Below are 21,578 nucleotides of genomic sequence, written 5' to 3'. Positions count from 1 at the left end.
GCTTTACTACCACCCCACCCGGCAACAGGTGTCCGACAGCTGTGGGCTGTGCTATGCTACTACTAAGTGTGAGTGACAATATGCTGTTTGTGAGAAAGTGTCACTCATAGTCGCTGAATGTCACTCATAATTACACTTAAATTATGAAAATGTCACACATAAGCAATCTGAAACCTTGACAGCTACGCGACTCCACTCTATTTATTTTATTATTTATTTATTTGCAGATTTGTACAGCGCATAGCTGCTCTAGTGACGGGGCGTCCCAGCGCTACCCAGGTATAAGTAACTAGAGACGGTCCTGAAGAGGAATGGGAGTTATGCCGGAAATAGACAGGACTTTATGGCTTTACGGAACACCAGGTGGTTCTGGAGCCCTCCTATGGAAGAAGGAAGAGAGTTCCATAGCTTGACCGCCAAAACCTTAAATGAGCGACCAACTGCTCTGGCTCTTTGAACTCGGGGGATACAAGCCAGCCCTTGGTCAGTAGAACGCAGGAGTCGGCTCGGAACATACAGCACTAGCATATTGACTAGAATCGGAGGTGCTTGCTTGGTCAAGATTTTATGTGCGACACAGAGTGTCTTCAACTGGATTCTTCTATCTACTGGTAGTCAGTGTAGCTTAGGTAGAAGCTTAGACACTGAACATGATTTCGGGAGTGCCAGCAGAGTCTGACCGGCGCATTTTGTATTCTTTGAAGTTGTTGAATGCAAGATTTGTTTGCACCTAAATATAAAGAATTGCCATAATCTAGCCTGGATAGAATCATAGCCTGTAGGATGGTATGCCGCATTTTGGGGTGAAAAAAACTAAGCAAAGGTTTTAACTCTCTCAGAAGCCCAAAACAAGTCTCTACGACCGACTTGGATTGAGTATCAAAGCAGAGACTTCTATCAAATCAAGAAGCCTAGGTTTTTAACAGCCTCCTTTGGTATGGGTGCAGGTTTTAATTTGTCTGGCCACCATTGCTCTGACCACATGTCACTATCTCTCCCAAGCAAACGTATTTTTGACCTGCTTGATTTTAACTGCAGGCAGTTTTCTGTCATTCAGTTTGCAATAACCAGCATATCCTCTTTAAATTTGATGAGGTTACTTTTGCATTTCTCAGAAAAAGTGATGACTAGTTGGGTGTCATCGGCATAGGATACCAATGACAACCCTCTACTTCTTGCTGCTACTGCCAGGGGTTGTACATAAATATTAAAAAGCATAGGGCTCAGTATCAAACCCTGTGGCACATCGTGTTTGATGGCATACTCCTGGGAGTGGAAAGATGGCAGAGTAACCTGGAAGGTTCTACCCTCCAAGAAAGATCGAAACCAGGCCAGACCCCCAATCCCTATCTCCTGTAGCCTGCGTAGTAATATATCATGGGATACAGTGTCAAAAGCGGCACTTAAATCAAGAATAATTAAGGCCGCAGAATTTCCCTCATCTAGGCTACTACGGATTTCCTCGATCACCGCCATCAGAGCAGAATCGGTGCTGTGACGTGATCTGAAGCCGTTTTGCGAGGCATCCAGAATTTCATTTTGCTCTACAAACTCTGTAAGAATAGTATTTACATGAGATTCTGTGGCTTTAGCCAGGAAAGGAAGCTGAGAGATGGGGCGGTAATTACCCGGTTCAGATGGTTCTAAAGATGGTTTCTTTAATAGAGGGGTTACTTTAGCATGCTTCCAGGCTGACAGTAATGACGCTGAGGACAGAGACAAATTAATCAATTCCCTGGCTACTGGTAAAATGATGTTATGAAATTGATTAAACTGAGCTGGTCTACTACGACACTCTACTCCACTCTATACTCCTCCACTCTTCTGTGCACCACTAACTTTTAGCCATGCTGAACAGCAACCACACTGGTGTACAACAAGGCTAAAACGAATTCGCAAACCACATAGCTCTCTCCTAGTCGAGACCTATTGGCTTTGCCAGTGCTTGTTTGATGAATGACTTCTTTTCCTTGCTGCTGAAACAGTACAAGTACTAGCAGCATGGCGCCCATAACTGACAGCTATTGTTTCCTAAATTAGCACTCTAGTTTTTTTCTCTAGCTGCTATGACGCGGGGCTTTTTTGGCTCATGAATGTTCGTGAAACGCCGTGTCTGCTTCTGCGATTGGCCAAACATTTTAAAAGCCCTTACAATGCGTGTGTGTAAATAAGAAAGCCGGATGAAGTTGGCAGTGGCTTCTGCAGACATGAGCAAGAAATTGCTTCCGGGTTCCCGCGAAGGTCTTTCTGTCAGTAGAGAAATGTACTGTCAGAGCTGAGGCTGGGCCAGAAGAGAGGGCGGGGACATGGCGGAGCTCTATGTAAAACCAGGTGAATGCGGAGGCAGAGAAAATTAAGAAAAAGAAAGGGTGGGAGGTTTGGTTTGACGGCGAAACTCTCGGGGGAACGAGTGTTTGTGCTACAGAGTTAGAAGGACAACGATATAGATGGGTTTCACGTAAAGACAGGTTAGGGCAAAAAGATAAGCTGCGCTTTGGTTGGAATGCGAAGTAATAATATGGTTGATCTGCTTGTGAAATAGTAGAGTAAAACGATAGAAGAGAATGGGGAAAATGTTTGTTGGATGCGTGAGAGCTGACGGCGGTAAGTTCTTTCGGAGTAGCTTTGTTTACCTTAATGGTACAGTACAATAGGGATCGAGCGATGTGTCTGCAGTTTAAGTAGATCGGAAAATGGGTGAGTACTGAATGATGGCAATTTGAACCCATAGTGATGTTCAAGGGATTAGCAAGAACATTGAAATACCCCACCTGAGCTACACAACTAATGACATACCGAATTGTCATGCAAAATAAAAGCGAGCAAACCCGACTCTTCTTAGGAGAATTCTCTATACCCTTTCATCTTCCTTCGTCCATTCTTCAACCCTTTTATCTATTCAGCAAACCATCTCTAAACCTCTTCATCGTTCTGTCATTCTCTTCTACCATATATGTATGTGTGTGTGTGTATATGTATGGGTGTATGTGTATATATATGTGTGTGTGTGTGTATATATATATATATATATATATATATATATATATATATATTTTTATTTTTTTTTTTTCAATCCTTTCACGTATCCACCAGTCGTTATAGCCATGTATCCATCGCTTATCCCAACTGTCCTTTAGCTCTTCCCCACATGTCCATTCTTCATTTTTCAGTTCATTTGAAGCCTCTCTGCGCGTTCCCTTTTTTCGTCATTTCTTTTCATTATGTATGAGCTGCGCTGTGCAGACAAAAGAGGCCCAGAAACAATTAATATTTTAGTGGGAAACAGTTCAACACCTCTTGGTGTCGCTCCTGTCTTAATGTAATTTTTATCAGAGATCTCAAGTTTCCCAGGTTAATGTGAGATTTGGTATTCCACTGTAGGGTTTTTACTTTGCATTGTTAGACTTGTAGTCATGCTTTGATAATGGATCAAACAAGACTGCAAGTCACAGAAATGTAAAGCAAAACTTGGACTGGATGAGCTGCTCATGCATGGACTTAAGAAACAGGACTGCTTTTGTTTTATTTGAATTCAGATACATGTTGTTTTGTTTTTATGATGACCCACCACTGGGTAGTACTAGTTTGAACCACGTTTTCATAGAAAAAGTATTTTTTTGTTTTGTTTATAACTTTGGCGCTGTTTAGCAAATCTGCTCCTACCTGGAAAGTTTCAGGGTGATCTGTTAAGCAGGAGTAGAAAAAAGCGAGCGAGGTTTCCCAAAATGCATTTCCCTTGCAATTTTCCAATTGAACCATAATTATTGTCCAGATTTCCCCTTAAGAATGCTATACAAAACGTTTACACTTTATCCTTTATGTAATTTACTGTGATAACATGGTACATGATAGGTTTACAAACCATTTTAAAGCATTACTGTATGTTTAGCATCTTTTGTACATCATTCCTGGGTTAGATTTTGCAATTTGTGCTTTTTACTTGGTACACTTTGTTCCTTTCAGAATGTTTAAACTTAAAAAATGCCATTTTACCTCACTGTAGGTAATCAGGAGAAGGGCTGGAATGACCCTCCTCAGTTTTCGTATGGCCTGCAGAGCCAAGGAAGTGGTAACAAGCGTCCTCCTCTGACCAAGCGGGTACCTGCTCCTCTGGAAGGATCTCCACAAGGTTGGAAAGTAAACTTTTGCTACTGTTACATTTATATTTATTCATCTCCTTACTGCACCTATTTTACCTTCAAATATTTTTGGTTCCTCTTCTGTTTTTCTGTTCTTGTGAAACTTTTTTTGCAATATGGGCTAAAAGTAGGGTCCTACAAAAACTTGTCAGCGTTAGAACAGTATCTACACATTATTTCTAAATTAATGTGAGGGTCTCAATTAATGATGATTTCAGCACAGTTCCTTATAATCATAGCTCTGTATGCCAACATTAGCTACAGGTTAAGTCCCTTAGTTCACATAAACCAAGTAGATTGCTTTGGAAGGTATCTTGGCTCTTTATCGTTTCTTAAGATTTCATAGAAGATACTCAAGAATTCAGTCCTATTCAAGCTTTGCAAAGTCATATACATGTAGCTATAGCCAACATGTGCTTTGCTGTGGCAAATTAGCAAATGAGCTTTCTCATGACTGTAAGTAAAATTAGATGGCATTCTTTTAGGAACCCAGCTGAAGAAAATACACAAGTTTGGTGCTGTCCGTAAAATGAATCATGAGCATAGTGTGAATTAGTACCATGATATTAATTGTAAATCCCCTAAGTGTAAAAACAGGATGAGAATTACTGTAAAAATATACAAAAAAGAACAGTGAAAAGTAATTAAGTACTTGAAGGGGCTCCCAGGACTGATAGTGGAATTTCAGAAGAACCATACAAGATTAAGAGATGAAAACAAAACAATGAGGTTAATAGGTTATCAGTGTAGTCAAGTTTTCAAACTAAAATCCCCAAATTAGTAGTGAACGCAGTGATGGTGATGTAAAATGAACAATTTGGAAAATACTCTCCATTCATGGAAAAGTTTGAATTAAAGTGACATGCCGTTGTCAGAAGAAAGTATAGTGTAACAGAAGTATTGAAAACAAAGAGAGCAATTTGGCCAAAAATGCTTAAATCCAGCATCACTTAATCTATTAATCTTAATTTATTAAAGACGTACACGAGGTATGATATGTCTCTCAGAGCTCTGGAAGTGTTCAAAGAGCTTGAGGTTTTTATTTAGCTGTCAAAGATCTGTGGTGAAAATTAGCGTCAATGTAGAAGCTGGCGTTGAGGCATCTTTTACAGTCACTTAGGTAGCAGGGCAACTCGTACTAGCATGCTTCTCGCTTTTCCCAAATCATGGCAGCTAGTACCAATGGCATGCGTGTTGCTTTCATTGGCAGCAGTAGAAATCGCACAACATCCGCCAGGTGTTGCTTCTGCTGTTGTGACTTCCTCTGCTCATCAGATCAAGAACCTTTGGGACTTCAGTGAATTGATTGTAGTATTAGCAGTAACACTCACAGTTGGTACGGCTGTGATAATGGGTGATGCTACCCATGGACAGTACTACCAAAGCCATGATACCAGCTGCCTTAAAGTCAAACCATGTAATCATGCGTTGGGTGATTTCGTATGTAATATTGTAATATGATGTATTTATTCAGAACAAAAAAATCTGAAAAGTGGTTACCTTTGCATTGGTCTGTGGCTTTTGCAGTGCACTTCTGTGACAAAACCTTTACCTATTACACATGCAAAGCATTCATATGTTTAACCATTAGATTATATACCTTCTGCCTAGCAGAGTGTAAAATTTAGCAGGGAAAAATTACTTATTTTTAGATGGACGACTTGTGCTATTTATTCTTTTATATGGATTTGGATTCTGTGTTCTGATTCCTCTTTTTCAATTCAGTGTTTATTACTTCTGATTAGTCCAACTTGTGTATGTATCATAGTCCCCAAAACAACAAAAAGTAAACCAAATTCTGCTTGTGATTGTAGCCATAACTGCATTAGGGGCTTATTCCGAGTTTGACGGTCTCGAAGACCGCCAAACAGCCGCGGCCCATGGAGGGAGTTGTGGTGGGGCAGAGGGGCGGGGGAGGGGCAGGGGAGGGGCAGGGTGGTGGGGTGCTAAACACCGTCTTATGGATAATTGTAGGTAAGTAAACAATTTAATTAATAAAACGAATTTCGTAGCGTGCCCTGCTTTGCAAAATGTGATGCGCGCGCTACGAAACCCGTGGTGGCAGTCCGATGGCCTGATTGCGAGTCTGGCAGTCAGACTGCCGTCAGCCCGCCATAATACCGCCGGCACTGCCAGGATCATTGATCCTGCGGTGCTGGCAGTGTGCGGAGTGGGGAGAAATGGAGGCAGTGCCGAGCCTGGCACTGCCGTCCATATCACGACTTGCCCTTCCGCAGGTGAAACCACCATGAAAAAGCTGGTTGAACGGCAAGGAGGGGCCTCAAACAGGGCCCCTGGGTGTCGTTGCCCATTTTATTATGTGATTGGGGCAAGTGTTGTGCCCCCTTATGCCTGCACTGTCATGTGCGCACTGTGTGGCATGCCAGTAGTGCATGCACATCAGTGAAGGTGCTGCTGGGCTGCTGCATTGTCTTCGGGCTCACTTAGTGAGCCAAAGCATATAGACAGCCAAAACCGCTGCAGGCACACTGCCGGCCCAGCGGTCCAGTCGTAATGAGGTGGTTTTATTTTTTTGCACAAAGGCCTCAGCGGGTCATAGTGCTTAAGAGTAATTGCTGGAGCATACACTGAAAGGTATCCACATATTAGCTTGCAAAATAATTTCACAAGTTGATTTGACAATCCAAATTAAAACTAAGTGCATATGATTGATGTGAGCAATCCAGACCTCTGAAAACATATAATACACACTAGACCGGATAGATCAGTTTATGTGGTCATTTCGCCAATTTGATCTACATTAAACACTTTGATTTGCCTCCCACTGTGCTCCTCATCTCTAATGCTGTGGCTCAGGCCATTGTGATAATTTTCCTGTAATCTTCATCTCTCATGCTGTGAGTGGTTCCTTCCAGTGTGGTATACGTCCCACTCTCACTGGCTCCTTCCAGTGTGATCTTCACCCATAGTGCAGCAGATCCTTCCACTGGTTTTCGTACCCCACTAAGGGGCCGATTACGAGTTTGGCGGTGCAGCGCTGGGTCTGCCAAACCCACACTCAGGCCGTCCGCCAGATTATGAATATTTCTCGTGTTTGCCAGACTTTTCTTTTTTAACATTCCCACGGCAGTGCCTTGAAAATGGCCACCCCAATGGGAACACCAAAAACAATTCCTGCATGGCATGGACTATAAACTAAAAGGGAATGGTGGTTTACTGGTGGCTGCAGCGGGGCAATGGCGGTCCAACTGCCCTAATTGTCGCCAGACTCGTAAAAACCTGTAGTTACTCCAACCAGTGTTGGCTCCGTCCTTCATGTAGTTACCACTTCTAGCTGGATCTTCATGCAGGAACCTGTCCAATTTTTATATTCTCTCCTTGTCAGGATCCATTCGCCCTGCTTGGCAGCTCAGCACTGTTTTTAGCGCTGCGTGGGTAGCGCGTTTGTTTTTAAATTACCCGTTTTTCATTTGTGTTTATTTCTGTTTGTAGTTCCCCTGCTTTTAGCGGGGTGCTGTCCCCTTACCTCCACATAATTGTATTGTCCACCGCTGCTTTAGCGGGTCCGGTTCTGGGGGTTTTGGGGCTCTGCCTTGTTTGTTCTCTGGGCGCCATCTTGGGAGGGGCGGTGACGCATTTGCAGCGCCATATTGAGCGTCCTGGTGGGGCGGTTCTCACCTTACCTGGAGGCCCTACTTAAACCAGTCCTCTTCGCGCAGCGGGATCGCGCAGCGGGTTTGCCCTCGCTTTGCCTGAGTCTTGCCAGTCCTGCCCGTCTGCGCCAGTCAGCGTTAAGGAGGCGCGGGTCGCGGCCGGACTCTGGGACTGGACATCATGATTTCGCCTCCGATCATTTACAACAGGGCCGACTTACTGGCCGTTCGGGATCGATTTATACGCTGCGATCTCCCGCCCGTGGACCTACTATGTGGCCCCTATCATTGTAGCTGTGGTGCTTGGTCACTGGAGCCCCCTTCTCTTATTCGTTCATTGGGGCTTTTAACTCCTTATAAAAAGAAGGTAGAACAGCGGGACCTGAGTATCTGGAGCTTAAATGTCAGATCACTGGTGAAGCACTACCAGGAGGTATATGATCTCCTCATTGATGGCTCCCCTGATGTGCTTTTCCTGACTGAAACTTGGCTCCAGGACTCTGATTCCTCGATAATTAACCTGGCCTTCCCCCCAGATTATGCCATTTTTACCTTAAATCAGGCGACTAGAGGTGGAGGCATTGCTATGGCCACTAAACGGTGCTACCCCTGTGAGTGGAAGCCCGCTAAACTTTCGGGGTGTGAAGGCGCTCTTTTTAAAATTGCGTTTAGTCACCAGTTTACCCTTTTTGGCTTATTAATTTATCGTCCTCCGGGCTGTGACTTCGTTTTTAGGGCTGCTCTCCCTGATTATATTAGTACAGAGGCACTAGGTTGCGCTAATTTCAATGTTATGGGAGATCTTAATCTCCATTTTGACTGCCCATCTTTACCCTCCATCAGGAGCTTTTTGGCGGATCTTGAGGCTTTACAGCTCTCTCAGCTGATTACTACTCCCACACATAGAGGCGGTCATATTCTTGACCCTTTCTTCACAAATTTAGAAGGTTTTAGAGTTCTTGGTTCTTCCCAGCTGGTCTGGACAGACCACATGCTGGTGAAAACGGCATGCTCCTTGTCTGAATCTCCTTTTCTATCTCAGGATAGACTTGTTCTCAAACGACATTGGCACAAATTAAGATTGGAGGATTTTTACCATCTGCTTGAGGAGGCTCCTTTAGGCCCTCTCACTGAGGTTGATCGTGGATATGACTCCTTTTGTGAGTGGATCTCTGGGGCCCTCGACTCTCTGATCCCTATGTGTTGGTCCAAGTGTCGTCGGAAGGAGCCGAGCCCTTGGTACGATAGTGCCTTAGCATCTCTTAAAAGGGCCTGTAGACAGGCCGAGAGATTATGGAGGAAGTCGTTTGACCCGGAATTGAAGGCTTGTTATCTTGCTAAGATCAAGATCTACCACAGGGCAGTGTGTCAAACACGAGCTTCCTTCTATGCCCATGAGTTTCAGAATTCTGTTAACCCATCGAAACTCATCTTTAAAGTATTAAAGGACCTGATGGCTAAGAGAGCAACCGCGACGGAAATATGCTCGGACGCCCACTGCGAGGGCCTGGCCTCCTTCTTTCACGAAAAAGTGCAAGCCATCTATCGCACTTTTCCTATGGGCTCCCCTACTTTAGAGCGGGTTGGTTGCACTTTAGGTGACGGGGAGTGTCTTTCCATCTTGCCCCCCCTATCTATGGAGGTGTTTGACTCTCTCAGCCTTAAAATCAAGTCAGGATCTCCGGCAGATCCTTTGAAACCGGCCCAACTTAAGATCTTGGCGCCGGTCTGTCGCACCCCGGTGCTGTCTCTGATCAACCTGTCCCTTTCTTCTGGAGTAGTTCCCGTCAGATGGAAGCAGGCTGTAGTCACGCCAATTTTGAAGAAGGCGACCCTCGACCCCCTCAAACCTGAAAACTACCGCCCTATCTCCTTACTTCCTTGGGCCACGAAAGTTGCGGAGGCCCACTTGAATGCCACTCTTTCAGACCATCTTGGTAGTGCTAACCTCCTTGACCCTACTCAGAACGGGTTCCGTGCGGGTCACAGCACGGAGACGGCCCTTCTCTCTATGGTCGAACATCTGCGTTCTGTGCTTGATGCGGGTCGGACGGCGGCACTATTGTTATTAGATCTCAGTGCCGCCTTCGACACGGTCTCGCACAGGATTTTGCTTCAGCGGCTTGAGGAAGTGGGCGTCTCCGGCCTCGCCTTATGCTGGTTCCGATCTTTTCTCACGGACAGGTCATTCCAGGTGGCGATCCCGCCCGGTAAGTCGTCATCTTACCCGTTAGACCAGGGGGTCCCTCAGGGGTCATCGCTGAGTCCCACCCTTTTTAATCTTTATGTGAGACCGCTGGCTGCGGTCGTCAAGCGGTGGGGCCTGACGATGGTCTCTTACGCAGATGACACGCAGCTGGCGGTCACACTGAGTGGGGACTCAGATCTGGAGGCTCCCAGGTTTTGCGATGGTTTGCGGGCAGTGGCTAACTGGATGAATTCCAACTGTCTCCAGTTAAACACCAAGAAGACTGAGATTATGGTGGTTGGTAAACAGGTGGCACTGTGGGGCGACAAATGGTGGCCTTCGGACTTGGGTGTGACCCCCTCCCCAGCATCAGAGATAAAAAATTTGGGGGTGTGGCTTGATCCATCCCTCCGTTTCATCTGTCATACCAAGAAGGTGGCGGCTTCTTGCTATGGCATTATTAGAGGACTTCGACCCATCCTCAAATTCTTTGATGCACCCACAAGACAACTGGTAGTCCAAGCATCAGTGTTGTCTCGGCTGGACTATGCCAGCTCACTACTGGCGGGGATTAACCAATCAGAACTTTCTCGGCTGCAGCGAGTTCAAAACGCTGCGGCCCGACTGGTGACAGGTTTGCCTAGGCGGCGCTCGGTGTTTAAATCCCTGCGCTCTCTCCACTGGCTCCCTGTGCAGCAGAGAATTAAATTCAAGGTTCTTTGCCTTGTATTCAAAATCCTCAAGGGTACATCCCCCCCCAAATCCTAGAGAATTTGCTGACTTCTTATGTCCCTTCGCGCACTCTTAGATCTCTGGGTCAGAATTTAGTAGTGGTCCCGCGTTTTAAATTGAGTAGAGTTGGTGGCCGCTCTTTTCGAGTCCTGGCTGAAGCTGGTGGAACTCTCTTCCTCTGCAAATCCGGGCCATTGATGAGCTCCTTCAGTTTAGACGGGCCATCAAGACCTTTCTATTTGCTTAGCCCCTATGATGTGTCTCTTTTCCCTTCTGTTTTTTTCTTAGTGCTGTGTTGTGTTTGCCTGATCAATGCGCCAGGACGCCCCCTTGCTTGGGCAGCTGTGCGCGGTATAAATAAAAATAACATAACATAACTTATGCAGTGATCCCTTCCTGTGTGCTCTTAGCCCCTTATACAGTGACTCCTTCTAGTGTGATCGACTTCGTTTATGCAGTGACTCATTCCAGTGTGGGCTTTTTTTCTCGCAGAAAGATTCCTCACTGTGTTGGGTCTCCATCATTCATGCAATGACTTCTCCCAGTATGGTCTCTCCTTGCAGTTAGGTGTCTTCCTTCTTATGTTTTCCATCCCACACTCGCTGAATAGTATCCCTTTAACAGCGGTTGCTCCAAGAATTGCTGCCATCTATACTATTGTTTGTTACTTGAATTACGCATTAATAAAGCACCTTGGTTAGGAAAGATAATAGCCCTTCGACACTTCAGTAAAGTTATTGTTTGGGACTGCATTTATAACGAGGCCTTAAATTGTATTTGCTTTGGTAAAATGTAATAATGCATTCAATAATGTAGTATTGAGTTCAATAACTGATTCCTACTAAATGAACGTGTATGTCAGTTAAAGAATGAAAAGATTTTTCCAGATTTAGGAAACACCTTAAATCTTTTGGATTTTAATTCTTTACTGTTTTAAATCTGCTTCAGTCTTGCACATGATCTCTGTTAACAGCACTAGAATACCCTTGGGTTTAAGCACCAGTTAAGTTGATATTTAGTACTTGCTAGCTTGCACTATTTACTGCATTTCAGTTTTCTCCTTTGTGTATATGTAGATTAAATTGCTCACTGTCATTGTTCAACCTCCACAAAGTGAAAGTACTAAAACCCCAAAATTGCGCTCGTACTTACAGTCTGGTATATGAGTTCTCGTTCTAGAGCATATGTTCACATGCGACAGTAGAAACAAGTGACGGCAGTCCTTAGCATTTTAACGTTTGCACATGCTCCAGTTCAGCATTTGTGACCGTCAAAATGTTTTTTGTTATTTTATAATCCGATTTTAGGAGACAGAAAATGTTTTCTGACTCTTAAGATGGATTTCTAAATGGATACTTATTCGTTATCTGGAAGGAGCGTGCTGTAGGCTTCCTTTCGAAATACCAAATCGGTATCAAATGCAACAATGTTTTACTGATGCTTTAAAAGAGGTGATAACCATTTGTAAAAAGAAGACTGGTCTGCGTGGGACCACTTCCCCTTTGTGAATGTAAGAAAACGTTTAAGTGGAAGCACAGGGTCCTCTGGAACTTGGAACTTAAAAAAATAAAAACTTTGCTTTTTAAATGCAGTCCCCTTTCCTTTAAGGTAAAAGGGCTACATTCTTTTTAATGGGTGCTTTACTAAAAAGCAATCACCGAGGTGGTAGTCTGCTAACATCAGAAGGCTGAGATAGCATTCTCCTGCAGGGAAAAAATGAACTCTTTCAGCACTCCTTGAGATGCGTTTCAACTGTATCAATCGTTAAACAACACAGTAGTTTCAGTGATATTTATTTTATCTTCTTTTGAATGCATCTGACTACTTGTAATATTGTTTTAATTGATTGACTATGCTCCCTCATGTATATACCCTATACTGCTACTCATTCCTATAAGTACTCTCTGCTCATAAGTTGTTAACCGCTCTCTTGTTTTTCCTACCCCCTGTTTTTCGTGTGCTTTTTGTAAAGCGCTCTGATATCTGCAAAGATCTTGTTCGCGCTATATGAAAACCTTCCAAATAAATTCACTTCAATTCATATTTAAGGTTGTAATGTTCAATTCACGTAATTCATTGCTGTAGAGTATTCACAATATTAACAGGGTTCCCTAATGCATTTCGGGCACTCGCCCTTCTTCACGGGGTTATTCCTGTTAACCGTAGGTTCAATCTCATAACTTCCTCCTACGAGGAGGAGGGTCCGGTCCCACCAGGACCCCCAGGTGAGCAAGACTGCTCGGGGACAGCACGGGGAGCCCACCCCCGGCCGCTTATTCTCCGTGCCCAGGCCCTCCGCTGCTTTGGCACTGCTGGAGGTGGGGACGCCCCGGGGGGCCCACCCCGGCTGCTCATGCTGGCGCCCGGCCCGCACTCTTGTGTGCGACCGCGGGAACCAGCGCTGCTCAGACGCGGCGGCTGCAGCAGGACCGGTGAGTCTTCGGGGGAGTGCAATGGCACTCCTCCCTACCCCCGCCTTTCTGAATGTTGGAGCCCGGGGATGCAGTCCCGGGCCCCTGGGCCTGCATTTCTCTTCACGGGTGCAACAGCGCTCCCCACCTTATCTTCTCTTTGGGGCCTGGGGATGGGGTCCCAGGCCCACTTCGGCGGGCCCGGGGATCGAGCCCCTGGGGCACATTTTCACGGGGTGCGTAAAAATGTGCGACAGCGCTCCCCCGGCTTCTCTTCCTCGTGGGCCAGGGTGGGCTCCTGGCACTCCACTGGGCACTTTCACGTCGGACCGCGATGGCGCCCCCCGACTAGACTTCTTTTGGGGGCAGCCCTGGGACCTGACCCACCCCGGGGGCACGTCATGGACCGGCGGTGGAGCCCCACGCACTTAGTCGTCGGTCCCTCCAGAGGTCGCCTACCTTCTAGGGGGCTTATCTCGGCCCCCAGGAGTCCGATTTGGATGATCTTGGACTCTTCTTGCTCCTTGTGGCGCTCCACAGACACTGGGAGCACTCTTTATCCCTCCTTGTCTCCACTTTACAGGGACCGGTCTTCACTGGCTCCCCGCACCAGCCCTTCGCCTGCTCTCCCCCTGGGCTTCTCTTCTCCGGGTGCAGAGGCCCCTGCTTCTGCGCACTTTCCCTGGTCTCTTCTCCTATCAAACAGCGACACATCACTTCACTGCCCCTGCTCCCTCCTTCCTGCCCAGCCTCTGGGTTTGTTCAAAATGGTGTCAAACAGGGTCTCTTGCCACATGGTCTCTGAAAAAGCCCCTTCCCTCCTTGGTGCAGCCTGGTGCCTGGCACCCAGTGATAGCTGCTAGTGGATGAGCCTGTAGCCCCACCCATCTTCTCTACGTGGAGAGGAGGCCTTAGCTTGTGGAAGAAAGGTTATCAATCCACCCTGCTGAGGTCAGCCCTCAGCCATGGTCTGGTTATGGCTGGCTCAGAGAAATCTGACGTTCTGGATGACCCAAAAGCAGTACAAATATGACTTTGAACTCTGCAGAATACTCTTTCTCACATCCGTTACAGTGGACTTTAGTGCATTTCTGGAATCTGTAGGCCTTATGAAAGTTACTCTAGCCCATGGGCTCGACACCCCCATAGGGGAATAATGAAGTGAAAAACAGTAAAACACACTGACTTTCCCTGTCATGTTCCTTCCCAGTGTATAAAGCCTATTCCATGTCACCACCCAATTCTGCAAATGTCCTGCCACACCATTCACTCTGTAGCTGCTCCTGGACAGCGCACACTAGGAATCGCCCCTGCACGTGTGCACACTAATGTACACCTGTGTCTGCATGTAACCAGCCGGTGTCCCTTACTCCAGCTGCTGCGCAGTTGCTGGTCAAGCCTGGGGGACACCAGTAAAATCCCCATGCAGTCTCTTTCATCCGGAGTTCACTGTGGGTGATTCCCAACTTATGAGGCTCCCCCATAGTAAAAGCTCAACAATTACGTGCTCAAAAAGCGAAAATCCGGGCGGCACATAGTTTCAGAACCCCCTTCTAACAAACCTTAAATATGAATTGAAGTGAATGTATTCAAAAGAAGATGAAATAGATATGACTGAAACTACAGTGTTTAACGATTGATACAGTTGAAACGCATCTCAAGGAGTGCCGAAAGAGTTTGTTTTTTCCCTGCAGGAGAACGCTATCTCAGTACTTATGACCAATACACCTCGCAATCAGAAGGTGACACACTCAGGCACCCAGAAACCAATGAACTAGTGAAAGTGAAGTTTACTACCAACACACCTCAGGAGTGCAAACGGCAATTTTCTCACTTTCTAAAACCTCAGAAGGCTAGCATCCCTGTGATGGCTTCAGAATTTGACTTACCTCACTAATATTCATGAGGTAGGTCTGATTCTGATACACTACGATTTGGAATTAATAAATAGCTAGGTTCTTAAAATTCTTTACTGGTCGCAAATTGCGACCTGTATTTTGCAGCCAGTAAATAGTATGCATAGCCCAATAATCTCTTAAGATCGCATTTTCCGAGTTTCATTTTCAAACCGTATAGCAAATTGCCTTCCTTAACTCCCTGTTTGGCTGTGGTAGTGTATGTGAGACTAACCAACCAGACTCTGATCACAGTAGTCCCCGTAAGTAAAAGGATCCTAGTACTTTTGAGGTGCCTTTGAGTTTACCTGACACATCTTGTATAGTAAACTAATGGGATGAAAACAGTTTTTAATGAATATGTGTAAGATGTGCACTATTAAGGTGGATTATTCAACCAACCTGCATGTCTTCTGATTAACAGCTGATTCATTTGTGTTGTTTTAGTCCCACCACCTCAGTCTTTTGTCTCGCCAACTCCTCCAAAGATGCCTCCTGCCTCTTCTACACCCCCCCTGGCTCCCCCACCAGCTGGACAGACATATTCTCGAACTGAGGCTGTGAAGCAGTCTCCCATTGTGGCAGATGGAGAGTGCAATGTTTCACTGCAAGATGTATTGGGTCCATTAAACCAGCTTCTTGATGGCTGCAGGGAGGCTGTTCGGGTAGGTGATACATTTCCATCAAACAATTCTATATTGGGTGGTAGATATTTTTTATTTTTTTTGTTCGTCTCCAAACATGTATTTGAAAATTAGTTCTTTGGCCTAATTTTAAGTACCTGTGTTTGAATTCTGAGCTTACTTTACCAATACAACATTTATGACTGGGATGTTGGCAAGAATTATTTTATTATTCAAGTGCGTTGCATACTTGTTGAGTGCAAAGTAAGCCAAAGGCAGTTTAGTGCTAAATAAAATAATCGAACATCATTGAGAAATGCATGCAAAAGCAAAGGCGTCCAACTTGAGAATACTTTGCAAATGTAATGTCCTCGTCTATAGCCATAATAATCCACATCGAAATGAAATAGGAAAGACATTTACATTCTGAACGACATCATAATTTAAATATACCATCTGTTTTTTCAAAACGAAAGGTCATCCAGGATCAGCGTGCTCACAGGTTGCATAATGTGCCAAAACAAAATGTCAACTGAATCGATGGGCTGGCACAAACGTTTCTGTTTCAAATAGGTGAAAACCTAGATCCTAATAATAGATTAGCTACCAGAATGGACCGAGGTGGGATCAGCAAATTCATGGCAAAGGAGGGAGTTAATCTAATGGGTTGTTTGGTCTTTAAGATAATTTGTTTGGTCTATAAAGTGGCTAACCAAAAAGGTCAACAAACAGTGGTCATATGATAGGAGTTATGCACTATGACGAACACACGAGTTGTTTCAATGTGCCCCTGAATTGATTTTTATCCGCAATGAATCCCAAAAATGTGACTTGCGCAATTTGTTTGGGAGAAAGGCCAATTATTGAAGAGCTCAGTAAACCACTGTTAAACAGGCTGGGAAATTGAACAAATATGCTGTTTTGATGGTTTAAATTTCAAAGGCCTTTAGTCATACTCCCATTAACGGCACTGAGGCTGCCTGCCAACCAGATTATGTCCTACAAAGAGAACAGTTGATGAAATACCTGGTTGTCATCTGCATAGCTTTAGACACTGATATTGATGTCCCCATTATCCCCAGGATACCTTGGTCATCTGCTATATGTGCAGTGCCCATGACTGTTATTTCACAAACTGAAGCACTATTTAAATAACTTATTAAATAATTATTGTTATAATTTCAGAGACTTTGGTTTGCCACATTAATATAGGATGTCACACCAATAGCTGTGATATTTAACTGTACCCATCTTCCTAAACCTGGAAGACTGGCATCTGTTAGTGGCTTCGAGCATGTGTTGTAGTGCTATACACAACGAAATTAATGATGGGCATCATAAAGTTAAACTTGTTTGTATTTGAGGTTTTTGCAAACTTAATAAAATACGAACTTGGGTGTTGTTCCGTGTTGCTGCTTCATGTGTTGTAATGTCAGTGCGTGGTTGGGCATCATCAACCTCAACCCTTGCCTGACCTCCTTCACGGTCTAATGTCCTGAAGGTTGGCAGTGAACGTGGCTTGGAAATTAGGCTGAATTGTGAAAGTAGTATTACAAAAGCACATTCCATAATTATCTCACTGGAAGTGCAAGCCATTTCTTGTGTAGGAGGCCCATCTAAATGAATGTCGTTTTTCTGTCTGCCGTGAGCCTCAACCTCAAATATTACACTTTTGTGATGGCACATTGATTTGTTTGTGTTACTGACCCTATACTCTATTGCATTTGACACATATGCGATTAATTGAAAACATTGAAAGTATACATTTTAAAATTATGAATGATTCTGAAATATTTTACACCACACTTGAGCCATGGCATAGTTTTAAACCAGGGTTTCCTCCTTTCATTTTTTTTCTGTTCATGTCAAAATCAAACATATATTCAGAAACAAGGCTGGCAAAGCAAGTGCTTTACGTTACTCCTTGGTTGCATCAAAGCTTTGGCTGATGAGGAATTTAGTGAACTTTGTATGAGTTTGGGCTTTCCACTTGCTCTGCCTGTCTTACTTAGTAGTCAAGAGATAGAGCATTAGCACATATTGACTGGTAGATTCCCGGTAAGGCCTTAAAAATAATACGTCTCCAGAAGTGTTAATCAAGCTGCATCATGTCTTTCTATCCTTTCAGAAAACGGTTTGCGATGATATTAGCCGACGCCTTAGTATATTCGAGCAGATGTGGAATAGTGGCAAGCTATCACCTTCTGTAAAGAGGCGTATGAACATCCTAGTTCGAGGTGAGTCTATGGAAGATGAACACTGTACAACCAGTAATTCAGAAGTAGAAGCCTGATCATCTGTCCTGCTCTAAATATCCATGCTTCCAGTGACACAGGCTGTCTTTATGGCATGGGCCTTAAAGAGGCTAAAGATTTACATCCTTCATGAAAGTCGGCGTTGTTAAATTAGGACATGAGAAATGGCTGTGCTCCATTGTTATGCTCCATATAAGTCCTGTCATAGATTCTGTTAGTCTGGCCTCTCATGAGTGGCCTGACATTAGCTGTGCCAAGAAACAAGGCCCTTTTGGGATTTATTAAGATCTACTCCGAAAAACAAAACTTTAAGCTTTAGAAACATGACAAAATAATACATAAAAATTAGAAAGCAGCCAACAAGAGGGTAAAATAAGGATGGAATTGATGCAGTCTAAATGTTTATAAACCCGACCAGTGGAAATCACAGAATTTAATGTCGTGAGCGTAATGTAGGCCTCGGGATTAACAAAACGTTAGAACGTCAGACATCTTCAAACGATAACTTTTGTTTTTTAGTATTATAATTGTATAAGATATTAACTTGTATGTAAATGTTATTTTGATTTTAGAGCTACTGGCGCAGAACTGGGATGCTGCAGATGAAGTCCATCGTTCCCTTATGGTAGATCATGTTAACGAAGTCAGTCAGTGGATGGTGGGCATCAAACGATTGATTGCAGAAGCCAAAAGCTTGCCTTCAGAAACATCTTCTCTACTTAATGAAAAGGAAACTGCCGTAGGATATCCTGGAGACACTCAGTAATGCACATCGTTTGTATCCCAACTTAGATTGGAATCTTCATGAAACTCACGGAATTATGGAACACAAGCTCTAGCTTTTGATTTGGACTTTCTTGCATCAGAAAAAATACATTTTTTCCAATGGAAAACCTAGACTCTAATAAAGAACTTTTCTAAAGACTCAAATATTTGTGCCGCCTCTGGTCACAATTTACATTTGTACGTTTGCTCTGACACAACCATAACCGGTTGAATGATAATGTATAAAACTTACAAGGGATCACTTGGAATCTGCCAAAGTCGACATGGAGGGCACTAGCTGAGATTATGAGTGGCAGTATTGTCTTCCTTAGTTCTGAAAGCTGTGATAAAAAAAAATTCCTCAGAATAAAGATGTAATTCGTCTCCCCAAAGTGAGTATTTATAGCAAAGTTTAGTGCTTTGGGTTTAATGCATACTTTTTTGTAGCTATTAAGGGCTTGATTATATGTTTGGCAGGGGGATTCATTTGTCTCGCCTAATTGCTGAATTATTAGAATAAACAAATAACCGCGTTTTCAAATTAGAACACATCCAGTGACCATGATTACTTGATGTAGGTGAGGATGCTCCAATTAGATGAAAGGATCCTCCGGAGGAGTCTGACCCAATATTAGGCAATATGTTTGTGTTACTCCCTGTCTGATCCTAATATGCCATGAAGGTGAGGAAGAACGCTTGTTGGGTTCACTTGCTTGAAGCCCAACCCCATGTGTCTACTTCGTTGGGGAATCCCTAGGCATTTGTTGGTCCCTGGGAATATTGATGTCTCCTGTCACACCTACACCCCAGGGGACCACAATAATCCTTACTCTAACATTGCTGGGGTAATTCCGGGTATTTAGTAGTTAGTGTGGTCTTCTACAGCTTTGGGATCAGCCTGGCAACTTGCATGGCCACGAAGAGGAACATGTCATCAACATTATGTAGCTTCCACCCTCAAGCTGATGTCAGCCATCACTTCAACATTTTCCCACCATACCTGGCAGCCCTGTAATTAAAGGGTGATGCTGCTACTGGATGTGGCAGGGTTTAGGCATGGATGGAGATGATGCCTCTGCCGAGTCCAAAGCAAAGCCTGATGGGCCTAGTTTAAAAGAGTAAAATAGGCGTGCACTTGGTTTAGCTTCAGCCTTATTGCCTGGGTTCCAAATAAATCCTGTAGCAGCTTTGGCTTTTTCTGCATAGAGAAAAAAAGATCCTGCTCCCATAATGCTCAATAACTGCTCACAATCTAAAGGGCTTACTCTTGGCTACAGACTGCCAGGTGCGCAGTTTTGATGAATGCTGAAGCCAAAGTAATCTAAATCTTACTCGATCTACAACACTACACATTTTCAGAACTCTTGGATGCGCCCCACTATATGGATCCATGTTTAATTAATTTGAAGAATTATTTTTGCTCAGTCGTGACATGTCAGGAGAAAAACACAATTGCCTTATAACTCCTCCTAAAATCCTTGAACCACAACATATGCCTTTGGTGCTTATTTTCTTGAATAATTCACAACTAACGTGGTTTCTTCTGGATTAACTTCTCCCATGGTAGACGAGAGGCTTTTTCAGTATTGTCCACATAGAAAGGTTTTTTAATAGTTTTTTTAGAACTCTTGGAATCTAATCAATTTGACTCAACGAATCTCTCATAATGTGGCATTATCTGCCACAGTTGTTAGTTCAAAGGCTGCAAAAAAGGAAAGTAACCCAATACTAGCCTCTCCGCTTTTGCTTGTAGAAAGTATCTGAGGCTCCTAGAAGGCTCTTGCGAGCTAATCAAACACAAGGTAGCCAGGCCCCCCTATATAGCTGGTATAGGGTTTCTTTTTCCTGTGTTTCCCCCATGTTCAAAGTGAAGGTGCATACATCCGTTCATACTGATTGAATCATGTGGGCACTTCAGTACATAACTGTTGCTGGAAGAGCCAGTGCTTTAGTATATAGGTGCATTTCACACTTTTCCGAACCCCTCCAGCCTTGGTTCATGACGAATAAATGCTTATTGTTCCAGTGTTTGTCTCACATGTTGAACCTGCCTTTCGTTGCTTCATGTTTAAGGGCCAAACAGTAAGTGTGTTACACCAGACAATCAACCAATGTCTTTCTCAGTGCTCTTATATGGGTGTAATGTTTGGGGATGTATTGGGGGGATGGTAGGGGTTAGAAGGATTTGTATATGAAGCCTAGTTTAAAAAATAAAGTAATGCAGATGTTTTATAATAATTATAATTTTTTACTCATTCAGCTATTCTTACACCTTCGTTTTATGCTTTCTGCTGGTGTGTTTTGGGTACTTGATTTTGGCTTCGTCAAACGTTTTGTCTTGGTTCAGCATGTAAAGCTTGTGTGTCTTGATGCCTGACTCCAATGAATCTATATGCTCATTATCTATATGCGCACTATCTTTCACAGCTTTAAGAGCTGAGACCATTAGCACGCCCCCTGTCACAGTGCTGAGCCATTTTTAGCATGAACTGCTGCTGCAAGTCTCTTGAAAACGTAGAAAGGGCTTCGAGCCAGTCCATTACTTACCATTAAGTGGCCTCCAGGTGCCTCTCATTTTCTTGCTTTCCATTGGCCATCGCCTCCCGACTTCTTCCGTTTTCACTGTCTTTTTGTGCCTTTGGTGGAGCCTGTACAAAGGACAGTTTCCAGTCCAGGCCAGTGTCCATCCCCTGGCCTGGCACTTCAGAGTTATATATATTTTTTTTTTGTTTTGTTTTTTGCGCTCCATAAGATTTTATAATCTGTCTCCTCTGCTCTCCATTCTTGCCAGTGCCACACCCACCCACCCTCCTGCTGTCCCGTGCTCCCTCTTGCGCCCTATTGATGCTTACCCCGTTTCCCCTCCGACCATTCCTGGTGTTGGTTGTTTCTCCCCTCCCTCCTCCTGTGATGTGGCACATGCTTGCTTGCACACCCTACGACTCTTGTGTTTCTT

The 21,578-nt window shown here is 44.1% G+C and overlaps 1 protein-coding gene across 1 annotated transcript; it reads left to right on the top strand.

Annotated features, from left to right (window-relative positions):
- The first annotated feature begins 2,159 nt into the window (after positions 1–2,159).
- On the top strand, positions 2,160–20,860 carry SRA1 (steroid receptor RNA activator 1). The gene is made up of 5 exons (XM_078653426.1): positions 2,160–2,331; positions 4,004–4,129; positions 15,427–15,644; positions 17,731–17,839; positions 18,430–20,860. The coding sequence occupies exons 1-5, from the start codon at positions 2,307–2,309 to the stop codon at positions 18,621–18,623; spliced, it is 672 nt and encodes a 223-aa protein (XP_078509552.1). The 5' UTR covers positions 2,160–2,306; the 3' UTR covers positions 18,624–20,860.
- The last annotated feature ends 718 nt before the right edge of the window (positions 20,861–21,578 follow it).

The sequence above is a fragment of the Lissotriton helveticus genome, chromosome 7, assembly GCF_964261635.1.
Source record: "Lissotriton helveticus chromosome 7, aLisHel1.1, whole genome shotgun sequence".
NCBI classification, from domain to species: domain Eukaryota; kingdom Metazoa; phylum Chordata; class Amphibia; order Caudata; family Salamandridae; genus Lissotriton; species Lissotriton helveticus.
The sequence above is the reverse complement of the archived record's forward strand: the minus strand, read 5'-3'. Positions and strand labels throughout refer to the sequence as shown.

What these genes read in the sequence shown, in the direction of transcription:
- SRA1 (XM_078653426.1), top strand. Translation starts at nt 2,307, where the DNA reads ATGGCGGAGCTCTATGTAAAACCAG. An exon ending in TCTGGAAGGATCTCCACAAG is followed by an intron (nt 4,130 to 15,426) that starts GTTGGAAAGTAA and finishes GTGTTGTTTTAG; the next exon opens with TCCCACCACCTCAGTCTTTT. An exon ending in TATGAACATCCTAGTTCGAG is followed by an intron (nt 17,840 to 18,429) that starts GTGAGTCTATGG and finishes TTTTGATTTTAG; the next exon opens with AGCTACTGGCGCAGAACTGG.